Source organism: Schistocerca piceifrons, chromosome 7, assembly GCF_021461385.2.
Source record: "Schistocerca piceifrons isolate TAMUIC-IGC-003096 chromosome 7, iqSchPice1.1, whole genome shotgun sequence".
NCBI classification, from domain to species: Eukaryota; Metazoa; Arthropoda; class Insecta; order Orthoptera; family Acrididae; genus Schistocerca; species Schistocerca piceifrons.
Window position 1 is genome coordinate 16,816,383 of NC_060144.1, and position 22,756 is coordinate 16,839,138.

The 22,756-nt window shown below is 46.4% G+C and overlaps 1 protein-coding gene across 1 annotated transcript in view; it reads right to left on the reverse strand.

The window, feature by feature from the left end:
* LOC124805043 (translation initiation factor IF-2-like) overlaps positions 1-22,756 on the reverse strand; it is a 55,423-nt gene that overhangs the window by 8,956 nt on the left and 23,711 nt on the right. Inside the window, exon 2 of the mRNA XM_047265464.1 lies at positions 4,511-4,742. Within this exon, the coding sequence (XP_047121420.1) occupies positions 4,511-4,742 (232 nt within the window). The remainder of the gene's footprint in view (positions 1-4,510; positions 4,743-22,756) is intronic.

Below are 22,756 nucleotides of genomic sequence, written 5' to 3' on the forward strand. Positions count from 1 at the left end.
AGAGCACTTGCTCGCGAAAGGCAAAGGTCCCGAGTTCGAGTCTCGGTAGGGCACACAGTTTTAATCTGCCAGGAAGTTTCTAATGAAACAGTTTGATGCTTTCTTCGGAAAAGGAATAATTTCATGGAGCGTTTAATCCAGCAATGTTGGACATTTATAAGAAGTGAAAGCAAATCTGATAGCTATGCAACAGAGCCCAAACGAATATTTCCCCGCAACTCTGATTAACACTTTCAGCTTCAATACAGCGTCTGCAGCAGCTGGAGCAGATCGCTACAACAACGGAAGCTTGTAGTGTGGAAGCAATTTCACACATCGCCCTGTATCAGACCAATGGTGTGGGTATTCAGCACAACAGAGCACACACAGTCCAGTCACTCATACATATAAAGACAAATACAAGGTGGTGTGGGAAATATATATATATATATATATATGAGAGAGAGAGAGAGAGAGAGACACTCACTCAATACAAGTCCTCATCAGAGTGAATTTATAACATCCAACTTAGTTTCTAGCACCCCTTGCGGCACATTCGTTCTTTTAAAAGAGAACTGAGGGAAGCTGCAACATTTACAAGATGACCAAAGTTTCTGACTAGCTTTACGTTTCTGTCCCAGAAGAACAGATAATTGTTTATTTTGTTTGATGGAAACCTTTTGGTTTATTTTGTCATAAGGTTGTCTTAGGAAGAAGACTGAACAATTAGCAAAACTGAGAACTTAGTTCTATCTTAAGTGCAAAGTATAAGAGTGTTTCAACATTAAAAAAATGAAGCGCGTTTAAGGTAGTTCTCGCAAATACTGACAGTAATAGATTATTAATAAACGACTGAAAATATCCGACAAACTATTTAAAATGGGCTGTCCTAATTTCAGGACAAATGTCCGGCCAAATACGAGTGCGAGTCCGGGTTTCACAGTTTCAGTACTGGCAACCCTATACACAACGCCTCATTTCCTCTATCCCTGACAACGTGCATCTATGCCGATCACAAGGACTCTGGATCAAGTGCTCTTTTCTTGCCACGTTAGGCTTAAATGAGAACTAAATTTTTAGCTGGCTTTCCCTGTCGCCACCATCAGCAGGTAACTGTGACAATGAATATTGTATTTCGTAGGCATCAATCGGCCGAATTAAGTCGCGCCGGTCTCCCGCACGAGTCAAGGAAAGTAAAAATGTCACCTGATGTCTAGCGCCACCGACCTCGCTCGAAAGTAAACAACTCAGTGCATTTCTCTATAAGGAAGAGTGTCGACAAAAGAAGATCCTTGGGAAATGCAGTTGGTGTGGCGCGGCTGCTTGGTGCGGCTACCTCAGCCAGTCACGAAACGCTATTCTGTAGGCTCCTCTACGGCAAAGTGTGAGTGTTGTCGCGGTGCTGTGGACGACTCTCGCTTTTCGCCTGCAAAGCCGTTTCCGCTTTAGAGTTGAAAGCAGCCAAGGATTCCTTTCCCCAACTCTACTGCAGTCTAGGATGGAAGGTGACAGTTGGATTGTGAGTAGGCGATCCCAAAGAACGTGGATTAGAAATCTTACTTGCAGTAACGCACATTTTCTTTCGTTGAAAGTCACAGTTATTGTGGTACTTCGAAGTTAACGAAGCGCCACACCATATTCCATTACTCTGACTTGTTCAGCATCGGGAGATTCAATCGAAGCCAAGCGAATGCCTGTCGGTTTATTCGCCGATCGGACTGGTCGGCTTTTATCACTCGAAGAACACAGTACATTCCACTATAAACCGAACTTAATTAGCCTACGTCCGCGGCGAACTAATGCGAACAATTATTTCTATTCTCACTATAAGCGCTGCGTTAGCAATCAGGTATTTTGTGCAAAGTATCCTGTCGGACGTCTTACTAACCGCATACTATACCGTCGATAACTACCGCCTACGAAGTAAGCTAGCTTAGGTCACTTCGAAAGTTCCTTCGCTCGTGCACAGGGTGAGGTAATTCGTCCATCGTCCAGCCTAGTTCTGTGGCGGTCGTTGAACATTCGGTAACAGTGGACGCTGAATCGGAATGAATTCGTGCCCTCTGAAGCTTCGAGCGCATAGCAGGGCTGCGAGTCTGTACATTCGAGCCAAAGGCAATTACGTGACCTAACAGGAGTATCCACCCACAAGGAGAGCTAGTGGCCCATCTACGATTGTTAAAAAAATATCGCGAAGTCAGGTGTAGGCTCCTAGCGACGGCCGCCTGGGGTCTCCACGCCCGCGTCCTGCCCTGACTGCCGCTGTGGCGCCATTAAAAAGTTTTAATTGCTGGCGCCACGCCGCGCCGCGCCGCGCCGCTTCCTCCAGTCGCACAGTGCCCGCGAGCTTGCAGCAGTGGCTGGCTCCGCCGCGTCACACTGCACACAACAGAAACGAAGCACGTCACCAGTTACCAGAGTACTCGATGTGTGTGTGTGAGGCGGCCTGGAGCAGCGCGAAGAGTACGTAATGGGGCAGCGCCGGCCGCCTAGCCAGCGCGAACGAAACGTTTCGGTGCGGCCGGTTGCCAGCCCTCTGCACTGTGTTGACGACAGCGCGTCACGCTGCAGTCTTCCTGAAACATTTTTAAAGAAACTATTCAGTAAATTTCTTACAGCTCCATTTGGCAGCTTCACAGTGAACTGAATCCCTTTCCGTTAATGGTCACACTTACTGTGCTATTCCTGAGTTAAGTAAGCCACCGAACGAAATTCGAATAGCTTGGGCGGCCGGTGTGGACGAGTGGTTCTAGGCGCTTCAGTCCGGAAACGCGCTGCTGCTACGATCGCAGGTTCGAATCCTGCCTCGGGCATGGATGTGTGTCATGTCCTTATGTTGGTTAGGTTTAAGTAGTTCTAAGTCTAGAGGACTGATGACCTCAAATGTTAAGTCCCATAGTGCTCAGAGCCATTTGAACCATTTGTCTTTCCAGTTTCGTTTCGTTAGCTCATTACACGTAACGTGTCTGGCCCCATCTGTTAGCCGAAAAAAGGCGGCAAGCATCTCGAAACGAAGAATACGTATCTCTTATCTTTCTTTTACCTCTGTCTATTTTTATTTTGGCTGTTGCAAAGCCGAGTGCCATGGAAATGGCCACCAGGTCGTGCGCAGCAGCTACCGTGCCGTAGTTATTCCACCGATCACACAATGACGCAGAGACGAGAAGGACGCAAAGCTGGGCTTGTGGGTGTGTGTCAGTCGTAACACAGACTCGGTATTTGCACCTTCTAGTATTAACATACCCATCGCCCTCGCTGATTTCAGGCGTTGGTGCCTCCTGTCAGCTGTCAGCTACCACCTGCATTCCTCACCACCAGCTGGTACTCGTGCTAGGAAGAACAGCTCCTCAAGCAGGGGCTGGACACCCCCACCCCCCTCCGCCACTATAGCAGCGCAATTTTCTACGGACCACGAAGCTTGTCCTTGCAGACACTAGCGAGAAAGAGGGAGTGTGGTGTTGGCAACCACTGAGCAAAGTCACAATCCTCGATAGCATCGATGGAATTCATCTCCGACATCCCTACAGTTGAGTACGACGTCCAACTGAACTGCGGCCTATAGAAGGTGGCATATCCGACACACGCACTGTCGGTAGCCCATGTCCCGTCGGATTCATTACAATTTAGCCGCCAGTTTTTAACCTTCATTCCCAGGAATGCATTGCTATTCTTGCTGGTGTTACTCCTCTCACCATGCCGGACAAGCAGCAAAAACCGGTTCAAATGGCTCTGACCACTATGGGACTCAACTTCTAAGGTCATCAGTCACCTAGAACTTAGAACGAGTTAAACCTAACTAACCTAAGGACATCACACACATCCATACCCAAGACAGGATTAGAACCAGCGACCGTAGCGATCGCGCGGTTCCAGACTGTAGCGCCTGGAAGCGCTTGGCCACCCCGGCCGGCGGACGAGTAGCAGTCAAGGACGCTTACACGCTGTCTCTACCGTACATCTCACACTGTCCGAAAATGCCTTAGAAACCTAGTTAAAGGATAAGGTGATACCAGACAGTTTTGTGGGTAACCAGCGTGCAGTCTGCGAAGGGGAATCATGGATTCCGAAAAAGAACTCTGGTACTGCTGAGTACCGCGCGAGGTCGGACACTTCAGTCGATTATCAGCAATTACCCCACAGGTGTCCTTTCGCAAGAAGGTGCTCTTATCGGCAAGATTCCTCACACCACATTTGACGACACACTGTTGGTGAGTGTTCCGAGGGAGTTCGCCGTGGCCACGAAGGACAAGATCGTCGTAGTATTGAACTCATTTCGTATAGGAACTAAGTCAGATACTACTCGCAAGATTGCGTCTGGCTGTGTACAGCGAGTTACGAATTAAGGCGCTTAAGCGATCCTCTGCTGTACTTTTCGTGCTGACCAGTACACCGAGTGCCCCATCGGATGCACAAAATAGGGGCAGGGTAGTACGAGACAGCTTTCCGGACAATAGCTGTGCAATGTGCCAAGTGTTTGATGGCGGCCTTTATTCGGACGAGCAGTGCATCGCACGAGGCAACCGCGGCCCACCCCTCCCCACGCTGAGTTACCCAGTTCCCGCGGTCCTTAGCGACTTGTTCACGACACTCGTCGGTAGCCGCCTGATAGCGGGTCCGGGCACGGACAGGGGCAGTCGCGAGGCGGCCGGGTGAGCAGGCGTGTGGGTCTGGCGCCTGTCCTGGGCCGCTGCGGTCCCGGCTCGGGAGGCGCGGCGCGGCGCGGCGCGGCGCGGGAAATGAGCTGCCGGCGCCGCTTCCGTACTCTAATGCGGCCGCAGCGCGGAAATTGTCTGCGTGCTGCCTGCTGGCTGCCGGCTGCTCTGCGCCCAGCTCGCCGATACTCGTCCACCCCTCCCCCTCCCCCCCCCCCGCCCACTCACTCCTCACAGCCCGCCCTAGCACACAGGCCAACAAGCTGCCGGCTCGCGTCTTCCAGGCGGCGTAGAGCCCTGCGGCTGCCACCTCCCGCGGCGAAAACGCGCTATACGCGAGTGGCTACGGCCTCGCATAGGCACATATTTATCGGCCGACCGGCCAACTTCGTGGCGGCTCCCACACTGTCACTAAACACAGCGCAGCGCTGTTCCTGTTGTTGGCTGCCTTTTTTTTGGCTCATTGAAGTTGTCGTGCTAGATATGGAGATGATGTGTTGTTGTGGTCTTCAGTCCTGAGACTGGTTTGATGCAGCTCTCGCTACTCCATCCTGTGCAAGCTTCTTCATCTACCAGTACCTACTGCAGCCTACATCCTTCTGAATCTCCTTAGTGTATTGATCTCTTGGTGTCCCTCTACGATTTTTACCCTCCACGCTGCCCTCCAATACTAAACTGGTAATCCATTGATGCCTCAGAACATGTCCTACTGACTGATCCCTTCTTCTAGTCAAGTTGTGCCACAAACTCCTCCCCAATTCTATTCAATACCTCCTCATTAGTTATGTTATCTACCCATCTAATCTTCAGCATTCTTCTGTAGCACCACATTTCGAAAGCTTCTATTCTCTTCTTGCCTAAACTATTTATCGTCCATGTTTCACTTCCATACATGGCTACACTCCATACAAATACTTTCAGAAACGACTTCCTGACACTTAAATCAATACTCGATGTTAACAAATTTCTCTTCTTCAGAAAAGCTTTCCTTACCATTGCCAGTCTACATTTTATATCCTCTCTCTACTTCGACCTTTCTCTGCCTCGTGATGACTGGGTATTGTGTGATGTCCTTAGGTTAGTTAGTTTGAAGTAGTTCTAAGTTCTAGGGGACTGATGACCATAGATGTTAAGTCCCATAGTGCTCAGACCCATTTGAACCATTTGAACTTCGACGATCATCAGTTATTTTGCTCCCCAAATAGAAAAACTCCTTTACTACTTTAAGTGTCTCACTTCCTAATCTAATTCTCTCAGCATCACCCGACTTAATTCGAGTACATTCCATTATTCTCGTTTTGCTTTTGTTGATGTTCATCTTATATCCTCCTTTCAAGACACTGTCCATTCCGTTCAACTGCTCTTCCAAGTCCTTTCCTGTCTCTGACATAATTACCTCAAAGTTTTTATTTCTTCTCCATGGATTTTAATACCTACTCCAAACTGTTCTTTTGTTTCCTTTACTGCTTGCTCAATATACAGATTGAATAGAATCGGGGATAGGCTACAACTCTGTCTCACTCCCTTCCCAACCACTGCTTCCCTCTCATGTCCCTCGACTCTTATTACTGTCATCTGGTTTCTGTACAAATAGTAAATAGCCTTTCGCTCCCTGTATTTTACCCCTGCCAACTTCAGAATTTGAAAGAGAGTATTCCAGTCAACATTGTCAAAAGCTTTCTCTAAGTCTACAAATGCTAGAAATGTAGGTTGGCCTTTCCTTATAATCTTTCTTCTAAGATAAGTCATAGGGTCAGTATTGCTTCACGTGTTCCAACATTTCTACGGAGATGGCTGGGTATTGTGTGATGTCCTTAGGTTAGTTAGGTTTAAGTAGTTCTAAGTTCTAGGGAACAGATGACCATAGCTGTTAAATCCCATAGTGCTCAGAGCCATTTGAACCATTTTGAGCCATTTCTACTGAATCCAAACTGATCTTCCCCGAGGTCGGCTTCTACCAGTTTTTCCATTCGTCTGTAAAGAATTCGCGTTAGTGTTTTGCAGCTGTGACTTATTAAACTGATAGTTTGGTAATTTTCACATCTGTCAACACCTGCTTTCAAAATGGCTCTGAGCACTATGGGACTTAACATCTATGGTCATCAGTCCACTAGAACTTAGAAATACTTAAACCTAACTAACCTAAGGACATCACACAACACCCAGTCATCACGAGGCAGAGAAAATCCCTGACCCCGCCGGGAATCGAACCCGGGAACCCGGGCGTGGGAAGCGAGAACGCTACCGCACGACCACGAGATGCGGGCCACCTGCTTTCTTTGGGATTGGAATATGGAGATATGGTGCTTGATATAACAAAGACGAAGGAATCTGGTTTTGTCCTGACTGTTGTAGAAGTGACGAGGCCAGAAGGCGGTGAGAGGCAGCTGTGGGCTAAGAAATAAGAAATTCAGCCACCCATCCTTACTGAATGACCCAGGATCCGCCGAGTCGTAAAATTATTGAAGACTAGCTGTTATCCACAGCTGCGCTGCCATGTCAGTAGCTTTGTTACGGTGAGTGATGCTGAGTAACTAAGCGACTGTACATGCAGTAACGTCAGCAACGCCCACATGTCAGCCCTTTTGGGTGAGCACACCCTGTAACGTGCCATCTCCGTTTCTTTGTAACTGCCCCAGTGCACGAAGACGTGACGCACGCAGCATCTCTGCCGAGCAGTGCGTGCGGAGAGGCGTGGGCAGCAGCACGCAACTGGCCATCGTGCTACTGAAGTAGCTACACATTATACAACATTTACATTAGCAACAAATCCAATAACTTTTTACTGATGTACAAAAGATGCTCTGCTCCCTGCTTCAGCGTTTTAGACAACTTTTCCTTTTTTTTTTTACTTTCTAAAGTAGCCTGTGTGTTTCCTCAGAGTTCAAGTTATCTCCACACCAAATATAATCGAAATCGGTTCAGCGATTTAGTCGTAAAAACGTAACAGAGTTACTTTCGCATTTAATAATGTTCATATGGATTAAACGCGTTGAGGATTCTGTAAGCAATATTTTCACCATGTTGAATCCTATTACACAGAACATATCAACTAAGAAAAGCATTTTCACAGACATCATGAAGTTTGCAAGTCAAAGAGTAAATATCTTCTTCGGAGGGTAAACACTTTCCTACTACGCGCACAACTCTTCAAATCAGTAAATACCTTGTTCTACACACTTTCTGGAATAGCCTGTTCTTCATCGGAGTTCAAGATTTGCCCATACCAAACTTCGTCGAAACCGATTCAGCGTTTAATCGTGAAATCTTAACTCTGCCATTTATAATGTTTGTGTGGAATGGACGAGAAACCTTTTTTTTTTTCGCTTATAACCTCGTCAGGTTCCATCTTTCGAAACAGAGTATCCGTATTGTGTGGAGAGAAGCTTCAAACTGTGAGCAGATCCTTTTCGCTACGATGAAGCTTCTAGCTTCTGGCAGAAGCCAAGAAACACCTCTAGTTCACTACAGCTGTATGCATTTCCGCAGTAACAAGATAAATATATTCCCAAATCTCTGGAAAGAATATGGCAGGTTTGTCTCCTCATTTGTCCCCAGTCTGAACATGCACCCCATCCGTAGTGACCTCGTCGTCGACGGGATGTCTAATCCTAATGTCCTTCCCTGTTCCTTTTCTTTTCAGCTGTATAGTTGCTAGTGCAGTGTCTGCATTAATAACCGCCCACTGCTCTAGACAGCCATACACTGCGCTAGGAAACGCCATTCCGACGTAGGAGTTTGTTGTTTGCTTCTGAAGTGCCTGCGAATTTCTGTAATGGTGCAAAGGCGTGGTCCCTGTGACGTCACCCTCGGGCACAACAACGCTTCAAACAGCAAGGCATTGACAGATCTGGGAAAAGAAACCCAGGAAGGCTACAGCTCGTAAGTTCATGTGACCTTTAAGGTGCGTTAACGATGCCACATTGCCACCAAATTTCACCGTAATTCTACCCAACAACCCCGTGAACATATCGCACGATGGGGAGGTCTTCACAGCTCATCTTATCCACATTTCACCCCTTCTACTGGCGTCTCTGCAATAGAAATCATGCGGTTTTCTTGTGAGTGACCGCCGCTCATAATCGACACGAAAAGATCTCAGGGTTGGCATAAACGGCATGTATGAAACCGCCCCTTACCTTGTGGCATTGATTCGCACACATTTCGCGATCGACAACGGCAGTTTGTAGTGCGGTGAGCGACAGGACGTCGTTCTTGACAACATTCGACACTGACGGCATCCCAAAGGTGTTTCGACCCTACTGTAAACACACCGCGGGGTTACAACCTTACTGAAAGTGATCTGACCCTTCTGGAGTGTAGCGCGCCCGCGATTATTGCTCTGATATTCAGGGTGGGCCAGCTAAGCGTCCGTTGAAAATAATACGACGAAATATGAACGTGATTGGAAGCAGGAAAAGAGTTTCTATGCTTTTCCGGCGCTTGAATTTCGTGCTGACATGTGGTGATCACGGGGGACTAGCTAATTTATGAACTGCGTGAATAAAAGGGCAAAGTACAAAGGATTCCTCTATGATCTCCCACTTGACCATGTCACAAATACACTTGTCGGAAACTGCGACATAATGTGAGCCTGGCGGCTGCTTTAGCGCCTGACTGTAGGCAGAAGGCACCTAACGAGTGTCAAGCGCGTTAGAGCAGCCGCGAGAGTAAATTGGTGTCCAAGTTTCCAACAGGTACATTTTTAAAGTGCTCAACAAAGTTGCGTTCGTGGCACCGAGGGTGTGGCCGAAATGTGAAGTCTTAGAGGAATCCTTTGCCGTCTTAACCACGCACATGATAATGTAGCATCCCCAATGATCACGCCACAGGAGGATTCGAAACAGATTCAAATATGTGTCATAGTTGCACATTCCCTCTCCCTTCCGCTTCTCTGTGGCATGACTCAGGTGGGCACGAAAGAGAAGGGCTGAAAAAGCATGTAACTCCCTCTGCTGATTAGGATCACTTCCAAATTTCGTCGAATGATTTTCAGTGGTCCTTTAGTGTGTCACACCCTGTAGATCAGAACAAATACCGCAGTCTCACCACCTTCAGAGGGGTTTTAACACCACAGTGTCATTATAGAGTAGTACTGAAACGCCCACGGGACGCCAGCAATGTCGAACGCTGTTACGAAAGTAGTCCTCCGGCTCATTTCACTGAAAAACTCCGCTGTCGACCGCTAAATGTGTGGTAATCAACGCCGCAAGGATAGGGGTTGTTTAATTCACACCCTTTATACCACCTCCTAAGACCTTTTCGTGTCAATTATGAGCGGTGGTGTATTTGAAATGTCTTCTTTGGTCACTCACAAGAAAACCGCGTGATTTCAACACACGGTATAGTGGTCCTGTCCTCAATCACGGAGACGTCAAAAGGAGAGGTGAAATGTGGATAAGATGCGATGTGGAGATCTTCCTATCGTCTGACAAGTTCACGTTGGGGTTGGGTAAAATTGCGGTGAAGTTTGGTCCCAACGCGACGACATTAACTCATCTTAAAGGTCACACGAACTTCTGGGCTGTGGCCTTTCTCTGTGTCTGTCGATTCCCTCGAGTTTGAAGCAGCCCGAGGGTGAAGCCACAGGACCAACGCTTTTGTAGCACAACAGAGAAAGACTGTACGCACCTTTTGCCGAATTTTCAAACTTATGTGTCGCAACAGGAGATACTTGCGGGGTTTCGAAATAGTGATCCTCTAGGATTGTTGCGCACTGTAATTTCATAGATACACTGTTGTCAAAGACTGCTGTATAGTTGGGCACAGGGGCAATGACTGAAAGCGACCGATTTGAATCAGTTTCAGGCTGAGTGGTTTGTCCAAAGGATAACAACCACTTATTATCGCGTGAAACTGTCCGTGGAGTTGGTAGCTCCAAGGCAGTGAAATATCGAACGTTTGAACAGTTTATGTGGGACACAACACCATGATTCTAGTGGAAAAGGTTTCCTTCGTGTGTGAACTCCTGTGTCACAGTTATTTTAATTTGACAGAAACGTTCGTGTCAGTGTAAACAGCGACTTTTGTGGAAAAATCTCAGCAGAGAATTTCCATATTTTTCAAAAATTAGTTATTTTCCTAGTTCCTCAAAAACCACATACGGCGATTATCCACCTTAGTCCCTACGTAATATCTTTTTATGGCTTAGGGAATAAACTAATCTCGCCGTACTCGATTTTAGCAATTTGTGCTCACTTGTTTTCGTTTCTGCTCGCTCCTACAGGTAGCAGGACCTGTTTGGAGAACATTGTTTATCGTAGTGTCACCGTTGGTTCGAGAAAGAAAAGTAACTGCTTTTAGTAATCTTGAACTAGAATCTGTATAGAGTATCCTATATAGGCTGCCCGGTTAGCCGTGCGGTCTAATGCACTGCTTTCCGGGCGGGAAGGCGTGCCGGTCCCCGGCGATTAGTGTCGAGGTCCGGTCTGCCGGCCAGTCTGTAGATGGTTTTTAAGGCGGTTTTCCATCTGCCTCGGCGAATGCGGGCTGGTTCCCCTTGTCGGCGATTTCTGCGCAAACACTTTCTCTACATACGCGACACCATAATTAGTCTACCACGCAAACATTGGGGTTACACTCGTCTGGTAGGAGACGTTTCCGGGGGTCGACTGGGGGCCGAACCGCACAATAACCCTCGGTCCGGTGTGGGGCGGCGGTGGGGTGGATGGACTGCTGCGGTCTGCTGTGGGGTTGTGTACCACAGCGGGCTACGGCGGGGACGAAGCCTCTCCGTCATTTCTAGGTCCCCAGTTCCATAAAGTACAATACAATATGGTAATGTATAATATCGAATATTCGACTGTTTATTCCATCAGAACACCTACAGCGACTTTTTTCTTAGTACTGAGTCCACTTTCGACAACGGCCTATACTTTCACATCAACAAGAGAGGATGCAAGAGGAAGAAGAGAGCGAAGGAGGAAGAAGAATGTGATGACAAAGATGATGCAAACCGCCGGAGAACACCAAAGACTGTTTCATCGCCGACAGCTAAGGAGTTCTACACCGTGCAAATACTTGAGATAACAAAGCAATCTCAGGAAAGTTCTTTGAGATGTAGCCCTCAACGTAAGGCTTTCCCATTTGTGCACAAAGTGCGAAGTACGAAACAGAGATCTCTGTTTCACAAAAAAAGGAACAACGTTTTGCAATTCCATAAGAAATATAATTGTGAAAAAGTTTCTGATGGTAATTTCACATATGATGATGAAATAATATTTTATGGTACTTGTATAAAAATATCTTTTTCAGTTGCCAATTTATAAATAAAATCCATCAAAGCAAATCTTGAAACAATTTTATTAATAAGCTAAGAAATGTACGCGTCCTGATTTTGCATATGTGCTACATGCCCTAAAATTTTCTTGAATAACATAAGTTTTTCTTTTTTAATTTAGTATTTGCGACTTGTTTTTTACAGAACAACGCATTGACAACCAATATAATCTCTTCGTTTATGAAATCTAAGATCAGGAGTAGGAGGGGTAACATAACAACGTTCTTTTCGAAATTACGATCTCGTGCGTTTATACGTAGCTTTAGGCCTTTCGAAGGCCCATACCACGCCGAAGGCTGTTCAGTGCTCTAACCGATTTCCCGAGCCCGCCTTTTCCAGCGAGGTCGACTGGAAGTGCGTGTGGGCTTCTCCGGGGCGAGAACCGGCCTCGCGGACGCGCGGAATCGCAGAGACCAGCTCCCGGCAGCGTATGCTGTCCGCCCTGCCGACACGTCCGCGCTCTCACCCCCTTTTACGTATTCATGTCCGCAGTCACGCGGGGCCGATCCTCGACTGGCTGTCAAAGCGACGCGCTCCAAGACGTTCCATCAAACATTCCTGCTATGATTACATTATTACACGACTCTAGCAAGCTACCCCGGCACCATAGGTCCAACAATGCAGCAGATACGAAGTGGTCGATTTCCGAGGCGGCCGGTGTGGCCGACCGGTTCTACGCGCTTCAGTCCGGAACCGAGCGACCGCTACGGTCGCAGGTTCGAATCCTGCCTGGGGTATGGATGTGTGTGTGTTGTCCTTAGGTTAGTTAGGTTTAAGTAGTTCTAAGTTCTAGGGGACTGATGACCTCAGGTGTTAAGTCCCATAGCGCTCAGAGCCATTTGAACCATTTCGATTTTCGACGCCTCATCTCGTTTGGAAGTTGTAGCACACCTCTACACACGTAACTGTCTGTTAACGCCACGCCATAACCGGCAACGAGTGTCATGAAGCGACGGTTTCTCAATGAATTAAACGCCATATCACCAACTCGTTTCGTCCACCAACCTTTCTGGCAGTTTAAAACCGTGTGTGGAACCGTGACTCGTACCTGCAGAGCTGCTCTCCTTATCGACTGGCGTATCGAGACAATCACAGCTCTATTTGCGCAAGTTCCTCTTTCCCACTTTCCAAGCTTCCAACCTGGGAGATTCTCTAAAGCTTGTAAAGCAAGAATGAGATACTGCGGTAAGTGCTATTTCTTTTCATTTTAGAAAACAATCACATAATATGATGACAACCAATAAACCACAACCACCTCCCCGGATTCCTCAAAGAAGAGAACTTCCTCATACAACACGGCTCTCGTTATCAAACAATGAATGAGTATACTGTGTGTAATTTGCGCTCAGTTTTGAGGAAAGCCTGTGTTTTTGCGCTGACATCATATCCCCTGAACTAGATACCGTACAATAATACAATTTTGCAGGTAAATTCAGTGCTATATGTGGATGGATGAAGCCAATAGAGTCAGTAGTAAAAAAAATAATTAAATGAAACCTCGTTGCAGTCATGGACTGTGCGGCTGGTACCGGCGGAGGTTCGAGTCCTCCCTCGGGCATGGGTGTGTGTGTGTGTGTTTGTTCTTAGGATAATTTAGGATAAGTAGTGTGTAAGCTTATGGACTGATGACCTTAGCAGTTAAGTCCCATAAGATTTCACACGCATTTGAACATTTTTTTTTTTTTTTGTAACCTCGTGCCTGATGCTGGAATTTTACTGCAGAAACAGCAAAAAAATTGTAAGCTCCTTCGCTACACGGGCGGAGAGAATACGTCTTGCTTTCGATATCATATCGGAGCACTGCACGTGTCATAAAGACTTGAAATTACGTGTAAAGTTTATTCAGAGTCACTAAGTGCTCCCATTCTCAAATAGTGGCTGAATCATTTTCTTGGAGGCGAACGCTTCAGCCTCGATAAATTCAAGGAAGGACGTCAGTCCTATGGGCTCTGTTTTAACGTATGTGGATATATCTGTCCTCGTGCCGTCATTCAAAAATGTTTGTGAACAGAACGCTGACGACCGTTCTGTGCACAAATACGCACGGCACGCGATTTTTGAATTACGAGACGATGAAGATGTATATACAACTCTTATAGAGGCACTTGAAAATGGACCATACCCGAAACTAGCGGTGCAGGATAGAGTATGTTAAAATACAGACTGGTGAATAGATGTATTTCCTCGAATATAGTCTGGATAATTTGAAGCTGTGATTTACGATACTTCCAGACATGTATGCAGTTTCTAAGTTAAGTTCTTGAATATTTGCGATGAACTGTGACGTAAGATTATATCTCCTAGTGACTACGTTATCACAACATTTTAAATTTTTAAATTAGGTCAATCTGTGTAAATAAAAATGAAAATGTTCGTTTGTTCAAAAATCGTAAATCTTCGAAAGTTGTTCACCGATTGCTTTGGAATTTCGACACAACGTTGAGTTCCAATATGTGCTTGTTTTTGTATTCCTATTATTAATATATGTAATTTATAAATAAATTTGTTATATATAAAGGGGAAACGTTATTACCAAAAATGTCCAAACGTTCTTGGCTGATTTACTTCATATTTTTACACAATACTCTAATGAACATCCGGACAAAATATAAAGTGAAACGTTGTTATCGAATAGGATAGTTGTATTTATGGCTTACCAGCTTATCATTAGAATACTATTACCGAATCTGACTTTGCAATGGCAGTAAACATGGCTCAAGGTCAGAGAGAGAGGGCAAGAGGACATGGGCAGAAAGGTGGGAGGAAATTAACACAGAAAGCGGAAAAAAGGAAATAGAAAGAGAGAGGAGGAAGTTGATTGACAGAGAGAGGTGGTGGTGGTGGTGGTGGTGGTGGAGGTGGAGGAGGTAGTCAAAAAGCAGTGGAAAAGATGCTGAAAGAGAGAGAGAGAGAGAGAGAGAGAGAGAGAGAGAGGGGGGGGGGGGAGGGGGAGCGGGGGGAGGAAGGTGAAGGAGGCTGGGACACGTATATTCAATTCCCATAGGTATTAGAAACGTGTGGTTTCTCTTTTCTTTCGTTTTGTTTAAGCAGACTGAACCTCAGAAATGTGTGGCCCGGAACCGCAAGTACTTACATGAAACACTGAAAAATCAAATATTTGATATTCCTGGACGTAGTGGGATAGGAAACTTGGAACTGGGAACGCGTGATCAAGTGGCCTTACAGCAGTATAATGACTTACAGCATATCCGGCTCGGACGATACAATGGTACTTCAGATTTTGCAAGTCATAGGCGATATTTCACAACAAAACACTGCCACACTAAATGGCGTCTACGACTTATACAACGTGAATTTGGTCAACATACGGGCAAAAGTGGTTCTGCGTATCATAATATTATGTCTAAAATAAAAAGAAACATGTAAGTTGTCAGTCACCCTCATCCATCGACTTTTCTTTCAAAAGTAGTGAAGCTGTGAGGGCGGTTATTCAGTCATAGCCTGACAGCTCAGTCGGTAAGTACTTCGCTGGGAAAACGCCAAGTTTAGAGTTCGATTGTCGGCCTTGTACACAGTTTAAAACTGACAGAAAACTTCAAAACAGCACACACTTCGCTCTATAGTGAACAATTCAGTAATCGAAATGTGTGTGTCAGTGCAAATAAAGCCCTTCCTTACGGAACACTGGACCGAGTAAGTAATGCCTGTGGTGTCACCGCCAGACACCACACTTGCTAGGTGGTAGCCTTTAAATCGGCCGCGGTCCGTTAGTATACGTCGGACCCGCAAGTCGCCACTATCAGTGATTGCAGACCGAGCGCCGCCACACGGCAGGTCTAGTCTAGAGAGAGTCCCTAGCACTCGCCCCAGTTGTACAGCCGACTTTGCTAGCGATGGTTCACTGACTACATACGCTCTCATTTGCAGAGACGACAGTTCAGCATAGCCTTCAGCTACGTCATTTGCTACGACCTAGCAAGGCGCCATATTCAGTTACTATTGATATTGATATTGTGAATCATGTACCGTCAAGAGCGACGTTCATCATTAATGGATTTAAGTTAAGTATCAAACCAGCTATGTCCGCTTTCTGAATTCTAATTTCCTTGTCATGTTCCAGACCTCACGTCAGTATAGTTCTTCCCTCCTCACGCCAGTCTGCGTGAGCTAAAACGGGTGCATTTCGGCCTCAACACGGTGTTGGCTTTTCTGCCAACACTGCAATGCCAATCAAGATTGCATGGATAACAGAAATTTGTAATTTGTTCCCAGTCAGAGAAAGTAACATCCGATGTGTTTCACTACAGCGTAATGCACCCGTCATTACTCAGGACGTGTAAATTATAATCAACCTAGTAGATAACATTTTATGAGGTTGTTCGTGGGCGACGCATCTGTACTGAAGAACGTCGCAATACATGCCAGTTCTTGCCTCATGCTGGAAGCCTTGCGGATGACAGGATTCGTTGCAACCACTGACAGCTGACGAGACTGTCAAATATCACAGACGACCAATCACTGGAATAAGTCAAAGTTCTCAAATGTCTGGAGACATCCATCCAGCGCTGTTCTGAGTGTAATCTGGCTGTGGAAAAGGGAGATGTAAGACTATCATTGAGAAAGGTGCATAGTAACTAATCCACGCACTCGGTCATTCACATTTTACAAAACCGGTATGTGCGTGTTGGTTGAGATGGTTTAACCTATCTCAATAATAAATGGTAGGAAGAGAGTATCGAAAAAGGAGCTGAGGGATTCGTTGCGGTGTCGTGTAGTCAGTGTGAGGGCGTTGCAGGTACTGTCAGCGTTACACGGATGACGTCATGTCCCACGTTAGGGTACTCGTAACGCTCAGGTGTCAACATCTAAACACTACTCTTACAGTAAAGCTTGTTTACACCTTTGTCTCGCTTAACTGAGCACATCCTTGCCCCCCTTCATATCGCTAAAAACAATACATCACTTGTTGTTAAAAAGTTTTCATTAACGCTTTTTAAGGCATATTCCCAATAAATCAGTGGAAACCTTAATGCAGAGTCTTAAGGACAGTGATACAATAGCTACAACTGAACTGCCTCTGCATGAATGAATAACGATTTTATTGTATATATACTAGGTCATCTATCAGCTGTGGTTATTTGCTAAAACTGCTAGAAACTGGCAGTCGGATCTATCACGAACTTACATACGTGGTGTTTTTCGAGCAAAATACGACTGTGGCAGCAATGAATGCACAGCGGAAAACAAGAAAGCAAACAAACTAACATAATACGAAGCCAGCCGTGCGGATACAACATGGCTGTATTATTCAATAAACAATGGGATTTACAGTGAGGGAAAAACGCTGTATAACACAGGAAATGATCTTAATACTTCCTGAGAATCGGTAACAAAAATTATAATAAAAAAAATTAGGAATACGATCTGTTGCTATAGCACGCAAGTTGGTGAACCCAACTGTCTTTTCTTACCCTCGGCGACTACTGACTTAAAGCTCTTAACACATTGTAAGATTAATCCTCAAGGCCGAGGTACTGATAAGTAGTTGGAAACAGAAATGGAGGAGTAACAATGATGAGAAACTCTTATGGAAGCTGACACCCACATGAGCTGTTTACCTGGCTTGGCTGCGAGGTGTATCTGGCGTTGCAGCAGCGACGGCGGCAATGAGTTGCTAACAACATCGCGACGCGGATGGTGAAATCAACGTTCCTTAAAAGGTGGCTTAATGCGCAAACACTTGCTAAACATGTGCATAGGAAAACAGACGAAGACGGACGCCCTACGCTAACGGCTTTCGTGGTAGCGATCCATCTCCTTTGTCTTATACAGAACGACTTGTCTCCGATCCGAACGGAGTGCAGGCAGAGAGAGAGAGAGAGAGAGAGAGAGAGAGAGAGAGAGAGAGAGAGAGAGAGAGAGACGCGGGGTGCGCTCACAGTTTTATTTGCGCGGTTTCTGAAACACAGCACACTGCCTAAGTCTGCAAGTTACCGACCCTCTGGAGCCAGTACCTCGAGCCGGCGCCTGGACCCGGGAGTAACCGCTGGAACTGCATTCGGTTGGCACCCAGGGTGCGCGGTGCAGGGGAGCTTTTAACGATGTAGCCACATTCAAACTGTGCAACGGATGTTTCTCATTAGCCGCCAACTAGTGAATTTTAATTAAACAATTAACAACTAATGCCATCCAACTGAAGGTTCGGATGCAGTGTCTCCAATACCTGGAGATGTTATTGATAGCGCTCCTTGGTCAATCCATAATAAACATATAAAATACCACCATAAAGTTTTAATGAACCTAAATTAATCAGCATACTTAAATTACGTGACAACCTCCATTTAATTATTGCTCGTTAAATGATGTTATTTACGGGAAGCGCTACACTACCGCTTGACACTGTTCTCCGTATCGAGTTTTTTAAAAAAAATGGTTCAAATGGCTCTGAGCACTATGGGACTTCACTGCTGTGGTCATCAGTCCCCTAGAACTTAGAACTACTTAAACCTAACCAACCTAAGGACATCACATACATCCATGCCCGAGGCAGGATTCGAACCTGCGACCGTAGGGGTCACACGGTTCCAGACTGTAGCGCCTAGAACCGCTCGGCCACTCCGGCCGGCCCGAGTTTTTCCTCTAACATTCCGAAGATGGGCCATGCCTGAAACGAGTCAATAAAAAGTTCTAACAAGTCGCACACACTTACCACTAGATACCTAGAAAGGTGGTAAGGAAGCTCATTTATGGAATGGTGGCAGGCCACGTACACAACTTTACATTGCAAGTTAAACTTCGTGTCGCATATTAAAATTGTGGCAAAAAAATTTGAGAACTTTGGGCTTATAGGGAGGTGCAAAGTAGTTCTTCCTCCAAGCAACCGCAATGGAGAAGCAAGTACGGAGTGTGGAAGTGCAGCAAATTAGGCTGGTAAAGTATTTACTTTCAGGCACACACCTTCAAATGTCCTTGAGATTTAGATGCAAGTGACTGGGTCGCTTTAACTTGTGCCACGTAATTCCTCTGTAAGCAAACAATCGAGCAGGCAAGAGAAGAATTTAGCGTTCGCCGGGCCTCGACGCTAACAGGATAGCCGTAGAGGAGCGAAGCTGCAAGCAGTTGTTTGGGTTGAAAATCACAGTTGGTCTGCAAAAGCAAAGTGCCGCTATGTAAACAAAGGACTGATAACACGAAGAGCCGAGGTGCAGCTGGAAGAATCTTGGAATCTTTAGCCTCATTTCGTTTGTATTTAGTAGACGCAGATTGAGATGGTGAGTGGCTCATTGCGAGAAAATCGCCCATGATTGTTAGCGCCTCCGACTGTGCGGTTGTTCCAATTCGGGGCCATCCCTCAGAGGAGGGGGGGGGGGGAGGGCTGGGGGGGGGGGGGGGAGAGGGCTCACCCGTCTTACGGGATTGTGCACACCTCACCTCCCAAACTCTTGACAGCGGGACCAGTTGGCAATTTGGCAACGTGGCAGCTCAGGCACAATCATCCCTCCTTACCTGGGAATTACGCATTACCCAGTAACCTGTTAGGCCCACGCGTCTGAATCGTGTCTTCAGGAGCTGACAGGAAGAAAGAGGAAACAAAAAGGAATCTCAAACGCCCGAGCGGAGGAAGGATAGGAATTGAGAACAAAGAAAGAAAGAAAAAAAACACTGGAGAGACTGTTCTGATGTCAGACTAATAAAACAAAACACATTCCCAAAAATATCCTAGACATATCCTCCAGGAAGGGGGAAAGAATTGGACAGACATGCAGCACGGAAAGGGAAAAACTGCTGCCAAGGATGGGGCCTCAGATAGCCAAGCACGAAGTTGCCGAAGAGTGCTGGGGGTATTTGAGGACCAGTCTCTGAACTCGGCGGCGTTGCGTCCGTCTTGCTTCCTAAGGTACGTCGATGACAGCTTACTCATATGGTCTCATGGCGAAAAACATACTGAAAAATTTCGTCGATCACATGAACGGTGTCCACCTCAAAATTAAATTTACCATCGAGACGGAGAAAGATGGCAAGCTTCCACTCTTGGATGTTTTAGTGGAGCGGAAGGCATCGTCATTCAGGGGTATATTGATCGATACTCTAACGTCATTGGTTTTTACCACCTGCACACAGGAAAACTGTCGTGATCTCGTTAATACACTGAGAAAAAGCTATTTCTGACAATGACCACCTACAGTCTGAATTGCAGCGCCTGATACACGTGTTCAGGGAGAATGGTTATAGCAAGAGAGACATTGCAAACGTTTTCAGGTGCCACGGAAGGACGCCTTGTGAATCGGCAGAAGTGGACAAGCCGGTTGCTTTCCCGCCATACTGAGGGGCAACGAGCAGCGAGTTAGGACGTGTGCTGCAGGGACATGGACTGAGAGCAGGGTTCCGTCCCGCCCGTAAGATACGAGATATCCTGCGCCCTGTTAAAGACCACAGCTCTTCGTGTGCCCGAAGTCCCTTGCGAATGCAGTAGCGTCAATGGAGATCAAACACTTGCACAGTTACAAAGCGTTGTACCGAACACAAGCGACATATTAAAGTGAGGAAGCTTGAAAATCGGCCACAGCTGATCAGTGCCTGGAAAACGGACACAAAATATGTTTGAAAACACGAAAGTCTTGGTTCATGCGTCAACACACTGGGATTGCGTTATGAAAGAGGGGCGGCTGTGATTAGAATGAACTGCAACAATTTAACAGACGCATATGCTGTTATATACCGGGTGATCAAAAAGTCAGTACAAATTTGAAAACTGAATAAATCACGGAATAATGTAGGGAGAGGTACAAATTGACACACATGCTTGGAATGACATGGGTTTTATTAGAACAAAAAAAAAACAAACGTTCAAAAAATGTCCGACAGATGGCTATTCATCTGATCAGAATAGCAATAATTAGCATAACAAAGTAAGACAAAGCAAAGATGATGATCTTTACAGGAAATGCTCAATATGTCCACCATCATTCCTCAACAATAGCTGTAGTCAAGGAATAATGTTGTGAACAGCACTGTAAAGCATGTCCGGAGTTTAGGTGAGGCATTGGCGTCGGATGTTGTCTTTCAGCATCCCTAGAGATGTCGGTCGATCACGATACACTTGCGACTTCAGGTTACCCCAAAGCCAATAATCGCACAGACTGAGGTCTGGGGACCTGGGAGGCCAAGCATGACGAAAGTAACGGCTGTGCACACGATCATCACCAAACGACGCGCGCAAGAGATCTTTCACGCGTCTAGCAATACTTTGATTTTTCTTTGGTTCTAATAAAACCCCATGTCATTCCAAGCATGTGTGTCAATTTTTGCCTCTCTATCTACATTATTCCGTGGTTTATTAAGTTTTCAAATTTATACTGACTTTTTGATCTCTATCTCTCTCTCTCTCTCTCTCTCTCTCTCTCTCTCTCTCTCTCTCACTCTCTGTGAGACGATGCTGGTGCTGATTTTTGTGTTGAACATTTGACGATGCCGCTATGGCTGTAGTACATTATGACATGTTTTTATAAAACAGATCTGAAGATGGTCACTATAGACCGAAACCGGTAGTCTGATGACAAAATATTTGTGACCATGGACGTAAAGTAAAGGAGATTTTAACAGATTTCAGGGTTACACATTTAGCAGGGCGTGGGGGTCGGCTTAGGATGTCTGAAAGAAGCAACTGCGAATGCTCGACGCTTTGAGAGAGGCGGGAGCGGCAGTTTGAAACATGGCGCCGGCCCCTCGCGCCACCTGACGTCACTCGGTCCCCCGGCGGGCCGAACCTGCCGAGCGCTGCCCAACTGCGTTTCGGCCGCCATCGTGGCTGTACAAGCGGAGAACCGTACCAGTCCCCCGCAGGCAGTGGTTTTACTCCTGACGTCGATAGCCAACGAAAGCTCCAGAATTTTATTCGAACTGACGCGGCTTGAAAACCGAGATGATTTTATTCAGATGTGCCGTCGCGAAAGAGGACACAACGAGAAATATTCTTCTGTGTCTTATTAGAATGGCACTACTTGTGATATAGAGCTTAATTACGAAATATTTGTGCATTTTTATCTAAGATTAATTTCTGAAAGAAAGAAGATATTTTAGATCTAACCGTAATGCTTGGTCTTCAGAAGCAGAGAAATACGCAACTATCGCAGTTGGGGACGGAATAATGTTTCATTTTGTCGCTTGAATATTTCTGACTACAGTGACTTATAAAAATGACCCCGAACTTATACTGAAATGCCTGTAAGAAGATTTAAGCACTGCAAGAAATTTAGCACTTTATTGGGATCTGTTACAAACGTACAAAACTCACAAAGAAAAGGTGACGTCCCACTAATGTAAACGGCACTGTCTTAAGTAGTGAGAACGGAAAGACGTGAGTCTGGATGGTTAACGGAATTGGGGGGGGGGGGGGGAGCGACGGGGGCAGTGGGGGGAGAGAGGGGGGGGGAAGTCGTAAAGGCAGGGGGACGCACTTCCGCTGATCTTTCACCCAACAGCTGTGCCGCCGATACTCGGCGATGACTTTCGTGCTGATAGACGCTTCCAGGTCGTTCCTGGTCTGTCAAGAAGTGGTGAGTTATGAAGCACCGGCAGGGCGCGTAATAGGTCGGGAGTGGCACGGCACGGGAAGACTGCCCATCCCTCATTGATGGGGTCGGCGTCAGTCAAGCGGTAGACAAACCGGGCTGCAATTTTAACGACGCGTGGCCTTTGGCGAGCTCGCTTCGGCGCGGGAGGGGTACGGAACGAAAGGTCAGCGCGGCTCCGCTGCTGCCCCCCCCCCTCCCCCCCCCCCCCCCGCTCCCAGCTACTGTGAGCGGCTGCCTCCCTCTGCAAGCAAACTGACGGCGCCGTCCCTACTCCGGACTTGGTCCGAGAAACCCGTATCAGCGATTATTTC